The sequence below is a fragment of the Canis lupus genome, chromosome 1, assembly GCF_011100685.1.
Source record: "Canis lupus familiaris isolate Mischka breed German Shepherd chromosome 1, alternate assembly UU_Cfam_GSD_1.0, whole genome shotgun sequence".
In the NCBI taxonomy this organism is placed as follows: domain Eukaryota; kingdom Metazoa; phylum Chordata; class Mammalia; order Carnivora; family Canidae; genus Canis; species Canis lupus.
Genome location: NC_049222.1, coordinates 70,516,519 through 70,532,587, shown reverse-complemented (window position 1 = coordinate 70,532,587; position 16,069 = coordinate 70,516,519). Strand labels below are relative to the sequence as shown.

The 16,069-nt window shown below is 42.1% G+C and overlaps 1 protein-coding gene across 4 annotated transcripts; it reads right to left on the bottom strand.

Annotated features, from left to right (window-relative positions):
• Positions 1-2,413: 2,413 nt before the first annotated feature.
• Positions 2,414-8,172, bottom strand: CTSV (cathepsin V). 4 transcript variants are annotated; one of them, XM_038526806.1, is made up of 8 exons: positions 8,154-8,172; positions 6,457-6,593; positions 6,044-6,166; positions 5,797-5,943; positions 5,405-5,629; positions 4,788-4,953; positions 3,536-3,650; positions 2,414-2,811 (listed from the first exon to the last, which is right to left on the bottom strand). In XM_038526806.1, the coding sequence occupies exons 2-8, from the start codon at positions 6,580-6,582 to the stop codon at positions 2,712-2,714; spliced, it is 1,002 nt and encodes a 333-aa protein (XP_038382734.1). In that variant the 5' UTR covers positions 6,583-6,593; positions 8,154-8,172; the 3' UTR covers positions 2,414-2,711. The 4 variants fall into 4 exon arrangements, with proteins under 4 accessions (XP_038382734.1, XP_038382730.1, XP_038382732.1 ...); XM_038526802.1 differs by lacking the exon at positions 8,154-8,172 and adding an exon at positions 7,661-7,815; XM_038526804.1 differs by lacking the exon at positions 8,154-8,172 and adding an exon at positions 7,496-7,746.
• Positions 8,173-16,069: the final 7,897 nt, after the last annotated feature.

Here is a 16,069-nt window from a genome sequence, read left to right as displayed (position 1 = left end):
TAAGCATCTGACTTGGTTTTGGCTCAGGTCATGAGATTTGAGCTTCACATCAGGCTCTGTGCTCAGTGGGGAGTCCGCTTAAAGATTCTCTCCCTTTGCCCCTTGCTCCACTCTCTGAAAATGGATAATCTTTAAAAAATAATATACAGTAATAAAAGTTATGTGAATGTGGTCTCTCTCAAAATGTCTTCTAGTACTCATTCTTCTTGTGAAGGAAGATAGTATAGTGCTTATGTGATGAGATGAAGTAAGGTGAAGGATGGGCATTGTGATGTAGCATTAGGCTACTGACCTGCTCATTTGTCAAAAGGATCATTTGCTTCTGTGCTACTATTGCCTGAAACCAGAACAAGTGAAAAATACAGTGCAAAATGGGGAGGGGGACTACTGTACTGAGCACTTTCCCTCCCCTAATAACATGCCAAAGTGACATAGCTATAAACCCACATGAGGTAATTCCTTCCTCATAACTTGCCTAATTGTCTCACCTTTCCTTACTTCCTTTGGAATATAACTAGGATAAGGAACCATTTGGATGTCTGGACTATAGGAAATACCGGTAGCCTTCTTCAGATTATAGTGATAACATTTGTTTCCAGCTCTTTATTTCAAGTCTAATGGCTCCTCTGAAATTCTTTTAAATGATAGTTGTAGTTTGGTACTTCATGACATGAAGTTTAAAGAAAACCTCAAACAGTTTAGACACATGAGGAGTCCTTTGCTTTGACAGACTTGAACCTTTTTTTTAAAAGGAAAAAGCCAGGATCCCTGGGTGGCGCAGCGGTTTGGCGCCTGCCTTTGGCCCAGGGCGTGATCCTGAAGACCCGGGATCGAATCCCACGTCGGGCTCCCGGTGCATGGAGCCTGCTTCTCCCTCTGCCTGTGTCTCTGCCTCTCTCTCTCTCTCTCTGTATGACTATCATAAATAAATAAATTTAAAAAAAATGTTAAAAGGAAAAAGCCATCACACTTTCTTCCAGTTTAGCACCCAAATGTTTCCTTATTTTGAGTTGTTCCAGGATAATCTGTGAAGAGCAGTTAGCTTACTATTGCAAGATGAAGGAGTCCCTTCTCAGAGAAAACTTATGACTGAATGTGGGTAATTGTATTTTCTGAAAATGGCCACGGAAAAGGATACTGAAGGTTTTGGGGAATAGAAGGTTCCAGGTGTCCTCCATCTCATTCCCTTCTTAATGGATTATGGCTAGATTAAATATTTCACCAATTTATTTGTTATATTGTCTTACTTATGAAGAGCATTAAATTTTTAAGCACATGTATACAGGCTTCTTTAACTTGCAGAATGTAGTATATTTTGACATTTTTCCTCCTACATGTCTCCTGCAGAACAAGTTAAAGAAAAGCATCATCCATAATCCACCCAAGCTTTTGGCATATTTCCTTTCCATCTTTTAAATATACAAATATATTGTCTCATTTGTATTTACTGCCTGTGCAACCATAGGCTTAGGCTGTTTTGATCCCTTCCAAGGTTTTTTTATTTTTTTATTTTTATTTTTTTAAAAGATTTTATTTATTTATTCATGAGAGACACACAGAGAGAGGCAGAGACAGGCAGAGGGAGAAGCAGAGAGCCAGACATGGGGCTCGATCCCAGGTCTCCAGGATTATGCCCTGGGCGGAAGGCGGCGCTAAACCACTGAGCCACCGAGCCACCGGGGCTGCCGCCAAGTTTTTTTTTAATTCAAAGATTAGCTAAGCCCAGGTTTGGCCTAGTGATCACTCCTCCAGCTTCCTAGGCCAGGACTATTTCTGTAGTCTGTGCTCATCTCTTGTGGATCTTTAATACATTTCTCCAGTTCTTACTAAGTATCTGAGACTTGTTCATCATAGCCATTAAATTTACTTTTGCTAACATTAGGTAACAAAACTTCTCCTAGAAGAGTAATGTGGAAAGCCAACAGACTTGGCAGAACAAAGACAAGACAGACTTGGGAACCTAGAATCTGGTCCTCTTTCAGCTGCAACGTAGTCACATGATCTTCACCAGCAATTCAAAGAGATTGCTTCAGTAACTAACTGGCTCTGAGGCTTTTATTCCATGACCTTGTTAGATTTTAACCATTTTGAGTCAAGAGGATCTCCTTTTCTAGTATGTAAAGCCTAAGAATCTGTATGTTTATTCACTTTCCTAAAGAGTGAATTGTTAAAAACTATTAAAACTTTATTAAAACAATTTACCTTGTCCTTAGAGACTGTCGTATTTTGTCAGATTCAAGGGTTGGCTCAACATAGCCAATGGGCAGCTGACATATTTTTAACTAGAAGATGCTGAGGGCCAACCCAGTGTCCTCCTAATTCAGCATTGGTATATTCAGTTGTCTTTACAGCCCAATTATATTTCCCGACTACACAAAAAGTTAATGCATTGGAAGCAGAGAAGTTCCACCTCTACATATTGAATTAAAATTTATTTCAAAAGGCAAAGTTTTATATATCTTTTGAAAAAATGAGAAGTCAAAAGTCTTAGAATTAAGTAATGAGTCTTCAACGTTATAAAGCCATATATAACAGTAATTAAAGTAGTGGTAATGTTTTACCCTGATAAAAATGTCACAGAATTCAAATCACAACTTGGATCCTCAATGATTCAAGTGTCTTATCTTACACAATAAGAGTCTGGTCAGCTTTAAGATAAAATTCTTCCAGATATGCTGCCTTCAAGTCCTCTAATCTTGCGATCCATCAGCTCACACAGTGGGATAGCTGGCTGCTGTGGCAATTCCACAGTGGTTGTTCTGGTCTTTGGCCATTTTTACATAGCCATTCCAGCCCCATTCTGGACCCCAACTGAAAAGAAGAGCATATTTTTTCTTTTATGCAAAGAATTAAGTACACACTTAATAGCTAATACTTAAGGCTTTCCACTTACCAGGCACTATTCTAAGTGCTGTTACATAAGTATATTAATTCCCATAGGTCCGTAACTTTTTAAGACAGGAAATTGAGGCAAAGCTAGAATTCCAATGTAGCAGTCTGTTTCTCTGCAGGCTATCTTAGCCCTCATCTCAATTAATTGATCCTGACAATCCTCAAAGTCTTGGAGAGTTGGGAAATAGAATAAAATGGCAGGGTAAGTGGTAACAGGAAGGACGCACAAAGTCCACTGGACTCTTGGAAAATCTTTCGGACTTAAGAGTCAGCAGGGGTTTCTGCTCAATATACCTTGTTGAAAAACTGGGACACAGAAAAAAGGAAAACCAGCCCTTAACCCTAGAGGTGGCAAAATCCTTTATCTCAAACTCTTAGGGCCAGATAGGTTTCTGGATAAAAACAATTTCATAATTTAGAAATGCAATGTTACAAATACATAGTAATAATTACAACAAGCTTGCTAAAGAGTCTTGTAATCAAGTATCAGTAAGTTTTACCTTTATAAAAATGTAGTGTTCATTTTAAGTGGGAGAAAGGCTTCTGGGATTTCGAAAGCAAGTTTTTGGACTTGAAATCAAAAACGGATTCCAAACAAGCATTCCCTTTCAATTTAATATATACAACATTTGGAGTTTTATACCTGTTCTTGACAATCCAAAATTTATTATTTGAATCTGTTCCTTCAAAGCCATAGCCAACCACCAGAACACCATGATCTAGATCTTTGCTGCTGCAGTCTGGATCAAAATAAATGCCTAGAAGAGTAAAATTTGATGTCAGGGTAAGAAGCTCCAGGGAACACATGACATTAACTCACTCTACTACAGTTAAGAGAGACATCTCAAAATGCAATGAAATGTCATCAACAAACTCCAAATAAAGTCAAGTATTTACCAAAAGATTGTTATGGCTCATAAAAAGGAAAAAAAGCCAAACTCAACTCACTAGAAATCAACACAATTCAGTTAAATCAAAGATATTTTCTTATTTATTTAATTTTAAAAGATTTTATTTATTCATGAGACAGAGAGAGAGAGAGAGAGAGAGAGAGAGAGAGGTGTCCCTATTTTCTCCTTAAAAAAAAAAAAAAAGATTTCCAATAATAAGATCTAGTTATCGGGGACACACCTGGGTGGCTCAGTAGTTGAGCATCTTACCTTTGGCTCAGGGTATGATCCGGTGGTCCTGGGATCCAGCCCTACATCGGGCTCCCTGCATGGAGCCTGCTTCTCCCTCTGCCTGTCTCTGCCTCTCTCTGTGTGTCTCTCATGAATAAATAAATAAAATCTTAAAAAAAAAAATCTAGTTATCAAGGCTAAGGTTATTTAGCCACTTCCATTATTTAGCATAATCCTTTATATTCCTAAAAGGAAACAACATCAGTGTTTATATTCCATAGTAAACATTTTTTGTAAAAGATATCCAACAATTGGGCAATAGTTACATCAATTGTTTGTATTTACAGAATTACTATAAAATCAGAAAGAAGGGCAGCCCAGGTGGCTCAGTGGTTTAGCACTGCCTTCAGCCTAGGGTGTGATCCTGGAGACTTGGGATCGAGTCCCACGTCGGGCTCCCTGCATGGAACCTGCTTCTCCCTCTGCCTGTATCTGTGCCTCTCTCTCTGTGTCTCTCATGAATAAATAAAATCTAAATAAATAAATAAATAAAGTAAAATTAGACAGAATTTGTCATGAAAAAATGCCTAAAACATGTCAAGTGGAAACATCACTATATTCAATACCCACTCAAAATTCTACTGTCTTTAAAAAAAAAAAAAAAAAAAAAAAAAATTCTACTGTCTTGGAAAGCAGGACTCCAAACCAAAGTCCATCACGGTGTTTTCCAATTTTGCCTACCTGAATTTCCACAGTAAAAATACAAATACCCACCTGATTTGTAGAATTGGAAAGACTGATGGCCTGCATCAATAGCAACAGAGATGGGCCCTAGAGTTGCCACTGCTTTCATTAGGGCCTTCTCCCGTTGAGGGAGGTCCACAAAGCCAGTGTCATTGGCAGCAGAACACTCAGGCTTGTAATTGCAGGTCTCTGTGTCCTTTTAAAGGTAAATGGAAAAGAACGTTGATCACTACCATCCAACTCCTGGGGGACAGGAGTTCTAGGACCTCAACTCTCAGCAGTTTATAGCTTAATGATTTCCAAGTTGACTCTGTTGTCAGTCAACAGCAAAATGCTACTGGTTGATTTGAAATAGAAAAATTAGCAGATGTTTCTTCAGTGAAACCCTTAGGCCTACTTGTCCACAAGAAACTTCACTGTGGAGAAACTTGCATTATGTGCAGAATAGTGTATAAACTCTCCAAGTTACACATAGAAGTAAGAACAGCTAACCATCTATTCAGAGAATTTATGCAAAGGCTGATAATTTATATGGACAGTTCTGTCAGTTTGCATCTAAACTGTGAATGCTTAATAAAATGTCATCTTTCAAAATGTTCAACTTTCAAAAGCAGATCTTGAATAACAAGATAAGGAGTCCCATTTACCCTTCCAAGATACGGATAAGATTCCTCTGAGTCCAGGCCTCCATTGTCCTTAACATACCGGAAGGCGTTATCCATCAGGCCACCATTGCAGCCCTCGTTACCTTGAGCCCTAGAGCAGTCCACCAGGTTTTGCTCACTCAGTGACACAAGTTTGCCCGTTTTCCGGAACATCTGTCCTTCAAGGGCACCAGTTGCACTAAAAGCCCAACAAGAACCACACTGACCCTGAAAATAAAAAAGTTACCAGTTTACAATACAAACAATACCTCATATACCTGAATACTCTTAAAACAAAAAAGCAAACTGAGGTTACTCCACAGTCTACCAAAGCAAGGACATTAATTCCTTTTTGGCTCTACTCTTGGAGGGAGATCTGCTAAATATTACCATACCTGATTCTTCACAGGAGTTACATAGCCTTTCTCTCTCCAGTCCACTGATTTGGGGATCTCAGCAAAGAGAGGTTCTTGGAACATTTTCCCTTTCTTGTGCTTCTGGTTTTGAAAGCCATTCATCACCTGCCTGAATTCTTCATTGGTCTTTATGGAAAAGTAAATTAGATGTTGAAAAAGCAAGAGGTTATTTTGCTCAAGTACAGAGAGGAAGCACAAAACATTCAGCAATCTATGCCACACTCACCATGTCACCAAAGGCATTCATTGCCATTGTGAAGCCATGTTTCCCTTGGCTGTATTCCCGATTATGCAGTTCAATCATTTTCATATTCTTCTCCCACACTGCTCTCCTCCATCCTTCTTCATTCTAGAGGTAAATATGTAACTTATCTTTATTTCTACTTAAAACCCAGCCCATCCTCACCATGGGGATTTACATACAGGGAGAAAAAACCATGGCCAGGGATGGCTTTATGCTTCTGGGAGCTGTTCAACAACCATACAACAGGAATTATGCCTATATCGTGCTCAGTAACAGGTGCCATGAAGTTATTGCCTTGGTAAAAGCTAACTTCTAGATGCTACTCTCTAGCTATAAATTCTCAACGGCAAGGGCCTTTCTCTTGGGGTCCCTCTGGACAGTTTCATGTTACTAACCATGCCATATAATCTCCTGTGCGTTGCCTTCCACTGGTACCACTGTGCATTTAAGCTTTGATCAAATTTGGGAGCTGCTGAGGCTATTCCCAAGCAAAGGGCAGTCAAGAAGAGTGAAGGATTCATGTTTCAAAAACCTAATAAGGAAAACAAAATGAATATTTGATGAGACTGATCCTTTAAAAAAGCCATCCTATTTTGTCCTGAGATGTTAAGTAAAAACACTTAAAAACCATTTTCCCAAATATTTACAGGTCTGTGGAAGAAGGCTATGGATGTGGGCGGAGAAAAACAGGCCAAGGACTTAAACAGAGGAACTATATATGATTCAGCCTTCAACTGAAAAACAGGCTGACAAGTGCTGTAGGAATTGAAATAGACTTCATTGTAATAGTGCAATGACAATTTAGGTTTTGATAGAGGTCTCAGAATCTTTAGACAACTCAGAAACTGTTGGTCCAACTTATTTACTGAAAATACCGAGGTGACCCAGGAAATCTTATCAGGACACTTGTTCCCAAGTAGGGGCAGGGATCCCCCAGGACTCAAGTAGCCCCTCACACCTTTCTTCTGAACTAATGTACAGCATGAGGGGAGACATGCCTTCGGACCTCTATTTCTTGAATTGAAACCTCTCTAAAGGCATTCCCAGAAGGGAGACGGGAGTGCACGCGGTGCCCCCATATCTGGCCTCTGCCGCCAACACCTCTCCGGCCCCCAAATCAAGGACGAGGTCCCGAGGCACGACGGAGTCCAGGGCAGCCAGTTCCCGACCCGTACGAGAGCGGCGCGGCAGGCGGGGCTGGGCCAGGGGGCTCTCCGCCCCGCTCACCGGCCTGCGCGCCGGGAGGATGTTGACGGACGACCGCACCGGGCGCCGGGCCCCGCAGCCGACGCCGCGGTCAGGCTGCCGCGAGCTCCCGGCTACCGCACCTGAGTCCGCCACGGCCAGAGGCGCTCCGGTTCCCGCGCAGCCTAGGGCCCTGGTGGTCTCAGCGCCGCCCTGGGCTCCCCCAACCGTTCAACCCGCACTTCCCACCTCCAGGCTTACGGGATCCCGGCAGCGTCGACTTAGCCTCATCAACTCCAGGTAAGCAGATACTCGTACCCAGCGGGTCGCACCCGCCCCTCGCCCGAGCCCCGGGGTGGACCCCCGCTCCAGTCCCGGTGCCCGACGCGCTGGTTCCCAGACCGAGACGCTGACCTGCGGCGCCCACAGCTGCGCAGGCGAACCCCACCGATCGCCAAGGCCCAGGAGTCTGGCCCGAGTGCGCCTGACTCAGCCTTTAAGGCCCCGGGAATTCGGCCTTCTCGGGCCCGCCCCCGCCGCCTGCCCGCGCGGCGATTGGCTGCGCCGACCTGTGGGCGGGGCCTCCGGGCGTGGGGCTCCCAGCGCGTGACGCAGCGCCGTCTGGACAGGTCCCGAGGCGGCTGGGGCCGGCTTCAGGGGGGTGGAGTATAGCGCCGGGGGGGGGGGCGGGCTGGAGGGGTGGGATCCCGAGCCAGTCTGGGGGCCCCGATGACGTCACGACCTCAAGGTTAGCCAGGGCCTGCTTCAGGGGGGCCAGGGGTAGCGCCGAGGGGGCGAGGCAGGGTGGGCGGGGGGTGGTGTCCAGGGGCCAGCTGGGGACCTAGATGGCGTCATGACCCCAACTCACGGGATCGGTGGGGGAGGTCGTTCTCGAAAGGAAGCTCACCAGCATCCCCCTGCGTGTCCTTTCGTCCTACAGTCTTCGGTTAAAATCTCCTGGAAGGCTGAGAACAGGATAGTCTGTCTAGTGGTTCCTGTTTATTCCAAGCAGAGGTGGGGCGGGTGGAGGATGGGGGATGCGGTGCCTCTCGGTTTGGGAAGAATCTGGAGGGGACTGGAAATCCCCCAAATACGGATGCGGTAGTCAAGACCTAAATCCTTGGAAAGCGAAGGGACAGACTGGGTAGGAGTACACAAAGGCCTGGTATTTCGTAATGCTTCGTTCCTGTATCTCTGCCTTCTTCCCTCTCCAGCCTTTCTCAAAAACAATGAAACAAATTATTTACAGAAAAATTTGGTTCAATGAAAAACGCTGTTGAGAAAGGTGGAAACTTTTATTTCCCTACACTTTGCATTAGAGGTTGTTTGGTCTTTCTCAGTATCCAAAGTACTTCTCTTAAGCTATAAGGAATATGCTTTCTAACACTTATTGTCAGGGTGCTTCTCCAATGATAACAAGCAGTGACTAACATATATATTGTATGTATTGTATTCTTACAGTAAGCTAGAAAAAAAATACGTTACTAGAAAAATCATAAGGAAGGGAAAATACATTTACAGTATTCTAATGCATTTATCAAAGGAATTTGGATGTAAGTGAATTCCACATTTCAAGCCTGTGTTGTTCGAGTGTTAGCTGTATGTAGAGATTTAAGGAAATCAATTTAGAAATGTTTCTAAAAGTTTCTTTTTTAAATTGTGTAAGAAACATTCATTGTAGAAAATATATTTTAGAAAATGAACAACCCTGTGCTCTCCCTCCTTTTTTCTAGGCCTATAAATATATATATATATATATATATATATATATATATATTTTAATTTTTACAGAAATTGGTGCATGTGAATTTGCTTCTACAAAAGTTATCAATTTAATTTTAACTAAGTACAAAGTCAGACAAATAGATATTTTTAAAAGTCAACTTATTGGGCAGCCCCGGGGGCTCAGCGGTTTAGCGCCGCCTCCAGCCCAGGTCTGGAGATCCAGGATCGAGTCCCAGGTCGGGCCCGCCCAAACGGGCTCCCTGCATGGAGCCTGCTTTTCCCTCTGCCTCTCTGCCTCTCTCTCTGTGTCTGTCATGAATAAATAAATAAGATCTTTAAAACAAAAAGTCAACTTATTAAAAATTTCATTTTATGTCCTTGGAAAGTAGAATCCTTTTCCTCTCACACACAGCTAAGGGCCCCAAGTTTTCAGGTAGTTACAAAAATGTATTGCATATGGCTGGACTTTGATTTTGCTGTTTTATCCTTAAAAAAAAAAAAAAGTAACAATGCTGGTCAGCACAAGCATCATACGCAAATAGAAATAAATGAAGACCACCCACGATACAAAAAGACAATTCCAAAAAAGAAAAGAAAAAGGACACAATTTTAAAACAACCAGAGTGAGGAAAAGCTTTAATTATGTAAAAAGAGGGAGGCTTCTGTTGTCATGGGGAAGCTGGAGGACGAATAACTAGAAATGGAACTTCATTTATGTGATTGGTTTGGGGGAGAATATTTGGATTTCTCCGGTTTGTCCTGGGTTGGAAGTGGAGGCAAAGATAAAGTAATAGCCATTCAGCAAGTCCTGACTGTTCTGAGACAGTTGCCAGAGAGGTTTCTTTTGTGGGTCAGAGTTCTTTGTTATGTAAAGTATGGCCATTGTTTGCTTGTTTACTCAGTCAATCACAAGAAATCTAAATTATTCTAGCACGTGGGTTTTATAGTTGCCCTGGGGTCACAGCTCCATAAGATTGCACAGGGTGGAAAAACCTGCTACTGTGTGAATGCCTGCACCTAGGTAATAGCCTGGCGGGAGGCTGGCTGACTGGCAGGTGCTGCTCCAAAGAATGGCATCACCTCTGCTTGATGGAATGTGATACAAACTCAATAGAGGAGAAAATGGTGTCTATGCTCAAAACGTAAGATTAAATCAAGAGATATATAAATTCAGGAGAAATATGGGAGAAAGTCATTTAAGCAAAAGAGTGGAAGATATTGCTCCATCCAACTCATGACATGTACTTCTACATAATCTGTTAAATAATGCATTACAGAAATGTGTATTACTAACCATTGTGTCCATTTTCTTCTTATTCCTTTGCAAAATAACTTAAATGGGTGCTAATATTAAAATTGTCACATTTTAGTCAAGCAGCCAAAATTTAGTTCTGCCTTTGATAAAATTCATTTGTCAGGATTTCCCAATTCCTATTTAAAATGCAGCCCAGCAGTTTAGCACCGCCTTCAGCCTCAGGTGTGATCCTGGAGACCTGGGATCAAGTCCCATGTCAGGCTCCCTGAATGGAGCCTGTTTCCCCCTCTGCCTGTGTCTCTGCCTCTCTCTCTCTCTCTCTCTGTCTCTCCCTCTCTTTCTCTCTGTCTGTCATGAATAAATAAATAAAATCTTTAATAAAATAAAATAAAATGCAGTTTCTGTGAAAGTATATTCTCATGTTCATGTCTAGATTTCTTTTGCTCACCAGTAAAACAGGATATAATTCTTCACCTCATCTCTGGAAGTTTTAAACCATGGGGCAGTGAACACATCCAGGGTAATGGTATTCAAGATCCTGGGGCCACTTAACATCTCTCCTCAATATAACAACTATTCCAATTTGTTTAAATTCAATGAGCCAAGACTTACTCTTAAAAGCATTATCCAGACAACTGTCTATTTGTAAAATGGTTTATTATAATTTATAATTTTATGAAAAAGAGCCTGTTTATGGTTAGATGTTCATATGAAATCATGTATGAAATAATATATATATTTTTAGCTACTGTAACATTAAACAACCAGCCAATTTGTTAAGTAAATCAATTAAGAATTAATTAAACTCTTACTTTGTGATCATTGTCGTCTCAGGGTATAGTTTGTTCATTTACTTAGACATGTTCTACATGTAACTTCCCTACTAGCTTTACTGAAGCTCAGCATTTCCATTTTATTATTTTTTTTTAATTTTTATTTATTTATGATAGTCACACAGAGAGAGAGAGAGAGAGAGAGGCAGAGACACAGGCAGAGGGAGAAGCAGGCCCCATGCACCGGGAGCCCGACATGGGATTTGATCCAGGGTCTCCCGGATCGCGCCCTGGGCCAAAGGCAGGCGCCAAACCACTGCGCCACCCAGGGATCCCAGCATTTCCATTTTAAAATCTGATATTGACACCTGGGTAGCTCAGAGGTTGAGCATCTGCCTTCGGTTCAGGTCCTGATCCCATGGTCCTGGGATAGAGTCCCACACTGGGCTCCCTGCAGGGAGCCTGCTTCTCCCTCTACCTGTGTCTCTGCCTCTCTTTGTGTCTCTCATGAATAAATAAAATCTTAAAAAAAAATAAAATCTGGGCAGCCCAGGTGGCTCAGCAGTTTAGCACCGCCAGCAGCCCAGGGTGTGATCCTGGAGACCCAATATCGAGTCCCATGTTGGGCTCCCTGCATGGAGCCTGCTTCTCCCTCTGCCTGTGTCTCTGCCTCTCTCTCTCTCTCTCTCTTGTGAATAAATAAATAAAAAATCTTTAAAAAAATAATAAAATGAAATCTGATATCAACTACGGTAATCTTGATTTTACAGCATATGAACACAGCCATTACCAGTATCATTTAAATGAAATTATGGCAAAGTGTCTTGATGTAGAAGGTAACAAAGGTGCTGACCTTTGTCCCAGTGGGATTTTTCCCACTGTCAAGACTATAATCCACAAACTCTCCTTTGGCTGCCAGAGGATCTCTTCCTCAAATCTGAAAAAAAGTCTTTTCATGAAACAAGAAGTATCAGTTTCTTATGACTGCTATAACAACACATTTCCACAATGGGTTAAAAGAACAGGATTTTGTTCTCTCACAGTTATGGAGGGCAGAAGTTCAAAATCTCATCACTTGGGCTGAAAACCAGTTGTCACAGAACAGTGCTCCCTCTGGAGGTCTAGGGGAAAACCTGTTCTATCCAGCTTCTGGTGGCTTCAGCCACTCCTTGGCTTGTGCACATCACCCCAATCTCTCCCTTCTCTTCTTTTGTCTAAGTCAAATTTCCCTTCACTTCCCTCTTATAAGAACCCTTGTGATTGCACTTAGAGCCCATCCAGATAATCCAGGATATCTGTCCCTTGCAAAATCCTTAATCACATTTGGAAAATGTTTGCTATGTAATATTTAAGATTCTAAGAATTAAGATCTGATATCTTTGGGGACCATTATTTAATCAACTATAACATGGCATAAATAAAAACTAGTTTCTTGAGAAAACTGATTGAAACTTTTTGTTTAACATTTTTAGGCTGGCTTGATTAGCACAGCTAGGCCCTAAACTCTGTGTGAACTTCCCACTCTGAAAATTTGCTCACGTCCCTGACTACAGACATTTCCTGCCTTGACTCTCCTGTTCGTGCAATGTTTGGCACAGTTTTTTAAGGCTCAAGACTCCTACACAGCAGTTTTTATTACCTTTTTCTTCCCCAACCCACCTTATATTTCCAGAGCCACCAATTCCAGGATCTCTGCATATAAAAGCATTACTCACCCATCCTTTCCTGAAAACATTTCTGAGTTAGGCTTTGAGCATCTCCTTATGTCAATTGCCCCCATTAATACAGTCTTTCCTTACAAATATAAGTTTTTGCATTTCCTCTCCTGGCACCTTGTGTCATTATGGTAAGTAGTCAAGACAGAGAAGACCTTTATGTTATTAATAGTCACCTTGAACATACATGTGCTAGGGCTTTGTTCTACAGGATAGGCATCTCCATAGGAGAGTACCCAGCACTCCTTGGAGATTAAAGTGTTATTAGAAAGGATTCCTGCAATGATGATAATTGTGATGATCATGATGGTGCTGATGGTGACTATGATGAGGATACCAATAGCTAGATAACACTGAGGTACCAGGCACTGTTCAGTGGAGCATGTTCTAGCTCCTCTATCATTCACTCTTCACAACAACCCTGTGATAGCGATTCTCAAACTTGAGTGAGCATCTGAATTACCAGAGTGCTTGTGAAACTGATGGCTGACTTCTATCCTCCGAGTTTCTATTGCAGTGGATCTGACATGGGGTTTGAGAATTTGCTTCTCTAACAAGTTCCCGAGCAATGCTGATTCTACTGATCAGGGAACCCACTTTGAGAACCACTGCTCTAGGAGATGGGTACTATTATACACTCCATTTTACAGATGAAGATGGTCATGGTGGGGAGTGTACAAAATCAATGGTGATACAGGTTTCTCTCTAGCGTGAAGAAAGAACTTAAGTGTACTTTAGGACAGCAGGGCTTAGAAAAGGAAGCTGGACTTTGGGGGACTTTGCCCTCAGCCCCAGCCCCCATCACTTACTTGGCAAACTGAACTTTGGGTGCCAGAGGACAGCAGGAGAAGTAGAAAGTGAGCACTTATCATTTCTCTTATGTGCCTCAAAATATTTCTTTTTCTCCTCAATAAACTGCTAGAGGCCATAATGAGATAAAGTGTCAAACCTCTCCAGGGCCAGGCTCTCCTGCTTGGACTTCAACATAGGCTTGCCTGGCATTGGGCTGAAAGGAAGGGAAGACAGGTGAGCCATGCAGAAGGCATTGCTGCCCTCACTGGGCTGGGCCTCCACATCTTCCTGCTCCACCAGCTTCCTGGAAGGCATTTTGCCCTGTGCCCCCAGGGTGTTTCCTTGCTTGATCATTTCCAGAAGACAAAACTCTGTTACCTTAGCTATAATCAATTCATTTTCAAGTTTAAGACTACCTCTGATGACAATGCTTCAGTGACTCATGGGTTTTGAGAAGCTCAGGTATTTAAAAAGTGAGGTTCATTCATTCACCAATTCTAGAAACACATGTGTAAATTATTCTTTTTTAAAAAAATTTGAGACCATAAAAAGGAAATAAAACTGTGCAATCAAGGACCCCCAATTTCCTATATGCTCTCAAAAACCAAAACCAGGGAAATTTTTTCAACAGAAGCTTTGATAATTTTGCTGAGTCACTGACTCCACTCTGGTGGTTTACATTTGTTTTCTCTTTTATCATGTGTTCCCTCTCTGCCCTCGCCCATCCACCACCCACCACCCAACAGTTGCTGCCTTCTTATCTTGGTTTTATTGTCCTCAGAGCAGACCTGTAACTGTGGTCTTGAGTATATGTAAACTTTATTCTTAAATCCATAGCATCCACTGAAGAACCTAGCTTTTATTTTTGAGAACTAACTCACTCTGTGAGTAAAGAATCTGATTTTTCTTCAAGATTGCTGCTTACGTGGTCAGATAAATGGCATGTAAGAGTTCAGTATAGAATAGACAGTTCTGATCCAAGGAAGCAACAACTTCTTTTAAAGATTTTATTTATTTATTTGAGAGGGGAGAGACAGAAAGGAAGAGAGAGAGAGAGAGCATGCACGAGTAGGGGTGATGGTAGAGGAAGAAGCAGACTCCACACTAAGCAGGGAGCCTGATGCAGGACTCAATTCCAGGACTCTGGGATCATAACCTGAGCTGAAGGAGATGCCTAACTGACTGAGCCACCCAGGCACCCCAACAACTACTACTTCTTTCAAATTAACAGAATTATTCTTCTTATTATTAACAGAATCCTGTGCCAGGATGGCATTCTTTTACTCTAGGAGGATAAATCAGGCACATTGCAGAATGCACAAATCCCCCCAGTGTGTAGCCCCACTGCCCACTGTATTAGTAAGGCTTGGAGCCTGGTTGTCCTGCCTGGGTGCTTCCTTGCCCATCATCCCAGGTTTCTCATCCAGGGAGCAAGATCACATAAGGTGGCGATTCCAAAGCTAATTAGTGTCTACTATGGATATGGCATGTGGAAATCCATCCACCTCTCTGCACAGTGCCCTACACCCTGGCAAACACTTTACCAGTTTATAAATTTCCATTGGCTCAGTGTAGAAGCTATTGACATGCAATGCTTACTGATGGTATCCAGGGATGGTTTGCATGACTGTAGAAAGTAAATGGAATTTGACTGAAAAAATTTGGGAAGTAGTAAAGAAGAGTTTCTCCAAAGAGGGAGATGGAAGTAGATGATAATTTGAATGACATGAGAAAGTGTTTTCGTTGTATCAGGAGGACAAGCAAAACTAAGTTACATGTCTTGTCTCTCCAACAAAAGTGTTTTGAGGGACAAAGACTTTGTTTAATAGTATTGAGGTCCCCAGAACGTGATGAATATCATTGCAAATATAAATATCACTGCAAAATGGCAATTATTGGGCTAAGAGAGGAATTGTTGCCAATTTGGGTAAGCTCCCTGGGGACCCTGGCACTGGGCTCAGAGCTCAGGGTCTGGTGTACTTGGGAAACTTCTCTTAGGACACAAATCCTAGATCCTCCTCACTGTCCTTGAGATGCTTAGAAATGCCACAAGGAACTTAGAACTACCTCTTTCCTTAGACAGTCCCTAAGACAGAAACTAGCCATCAAGGGTCTCTTAAGGCCTGAACACCCCAATCCTTAGGGTGCTGGTGGATTTTAGAACGCTGCTAGAGTCCACTTAGGCAGTATAAGAGCTCCCTGTGGGTGGCCTTTTGGGATGGTAAGCCAAGTGGCTACTATTGCTCAACTGATCCCAGGGAAGGGAGACCCTCTTCTGTTGTTCCACTCCTTTGTGAACATTTTATTGAGGATAAAAAGAAATAGTTTGAGGCACATGAGAAAAATGGTAAAAATGAGCATCGAGATTAAGACTCATATTAATCGAGTGTTTAATCCAGTGATTTCCAACAATACTAGCATAATAGAGTCATTTGGTGTAATATTGTATTTCCTCCTGTTGAGGACTCTGAAGGAAGCTTTCTGTAAGCACAGTAGGGACTTGCCATCTAAAAACAGATGATTTAATTGCTTTGCCCAATTTATGAAAGGGAAGAAAATTGGA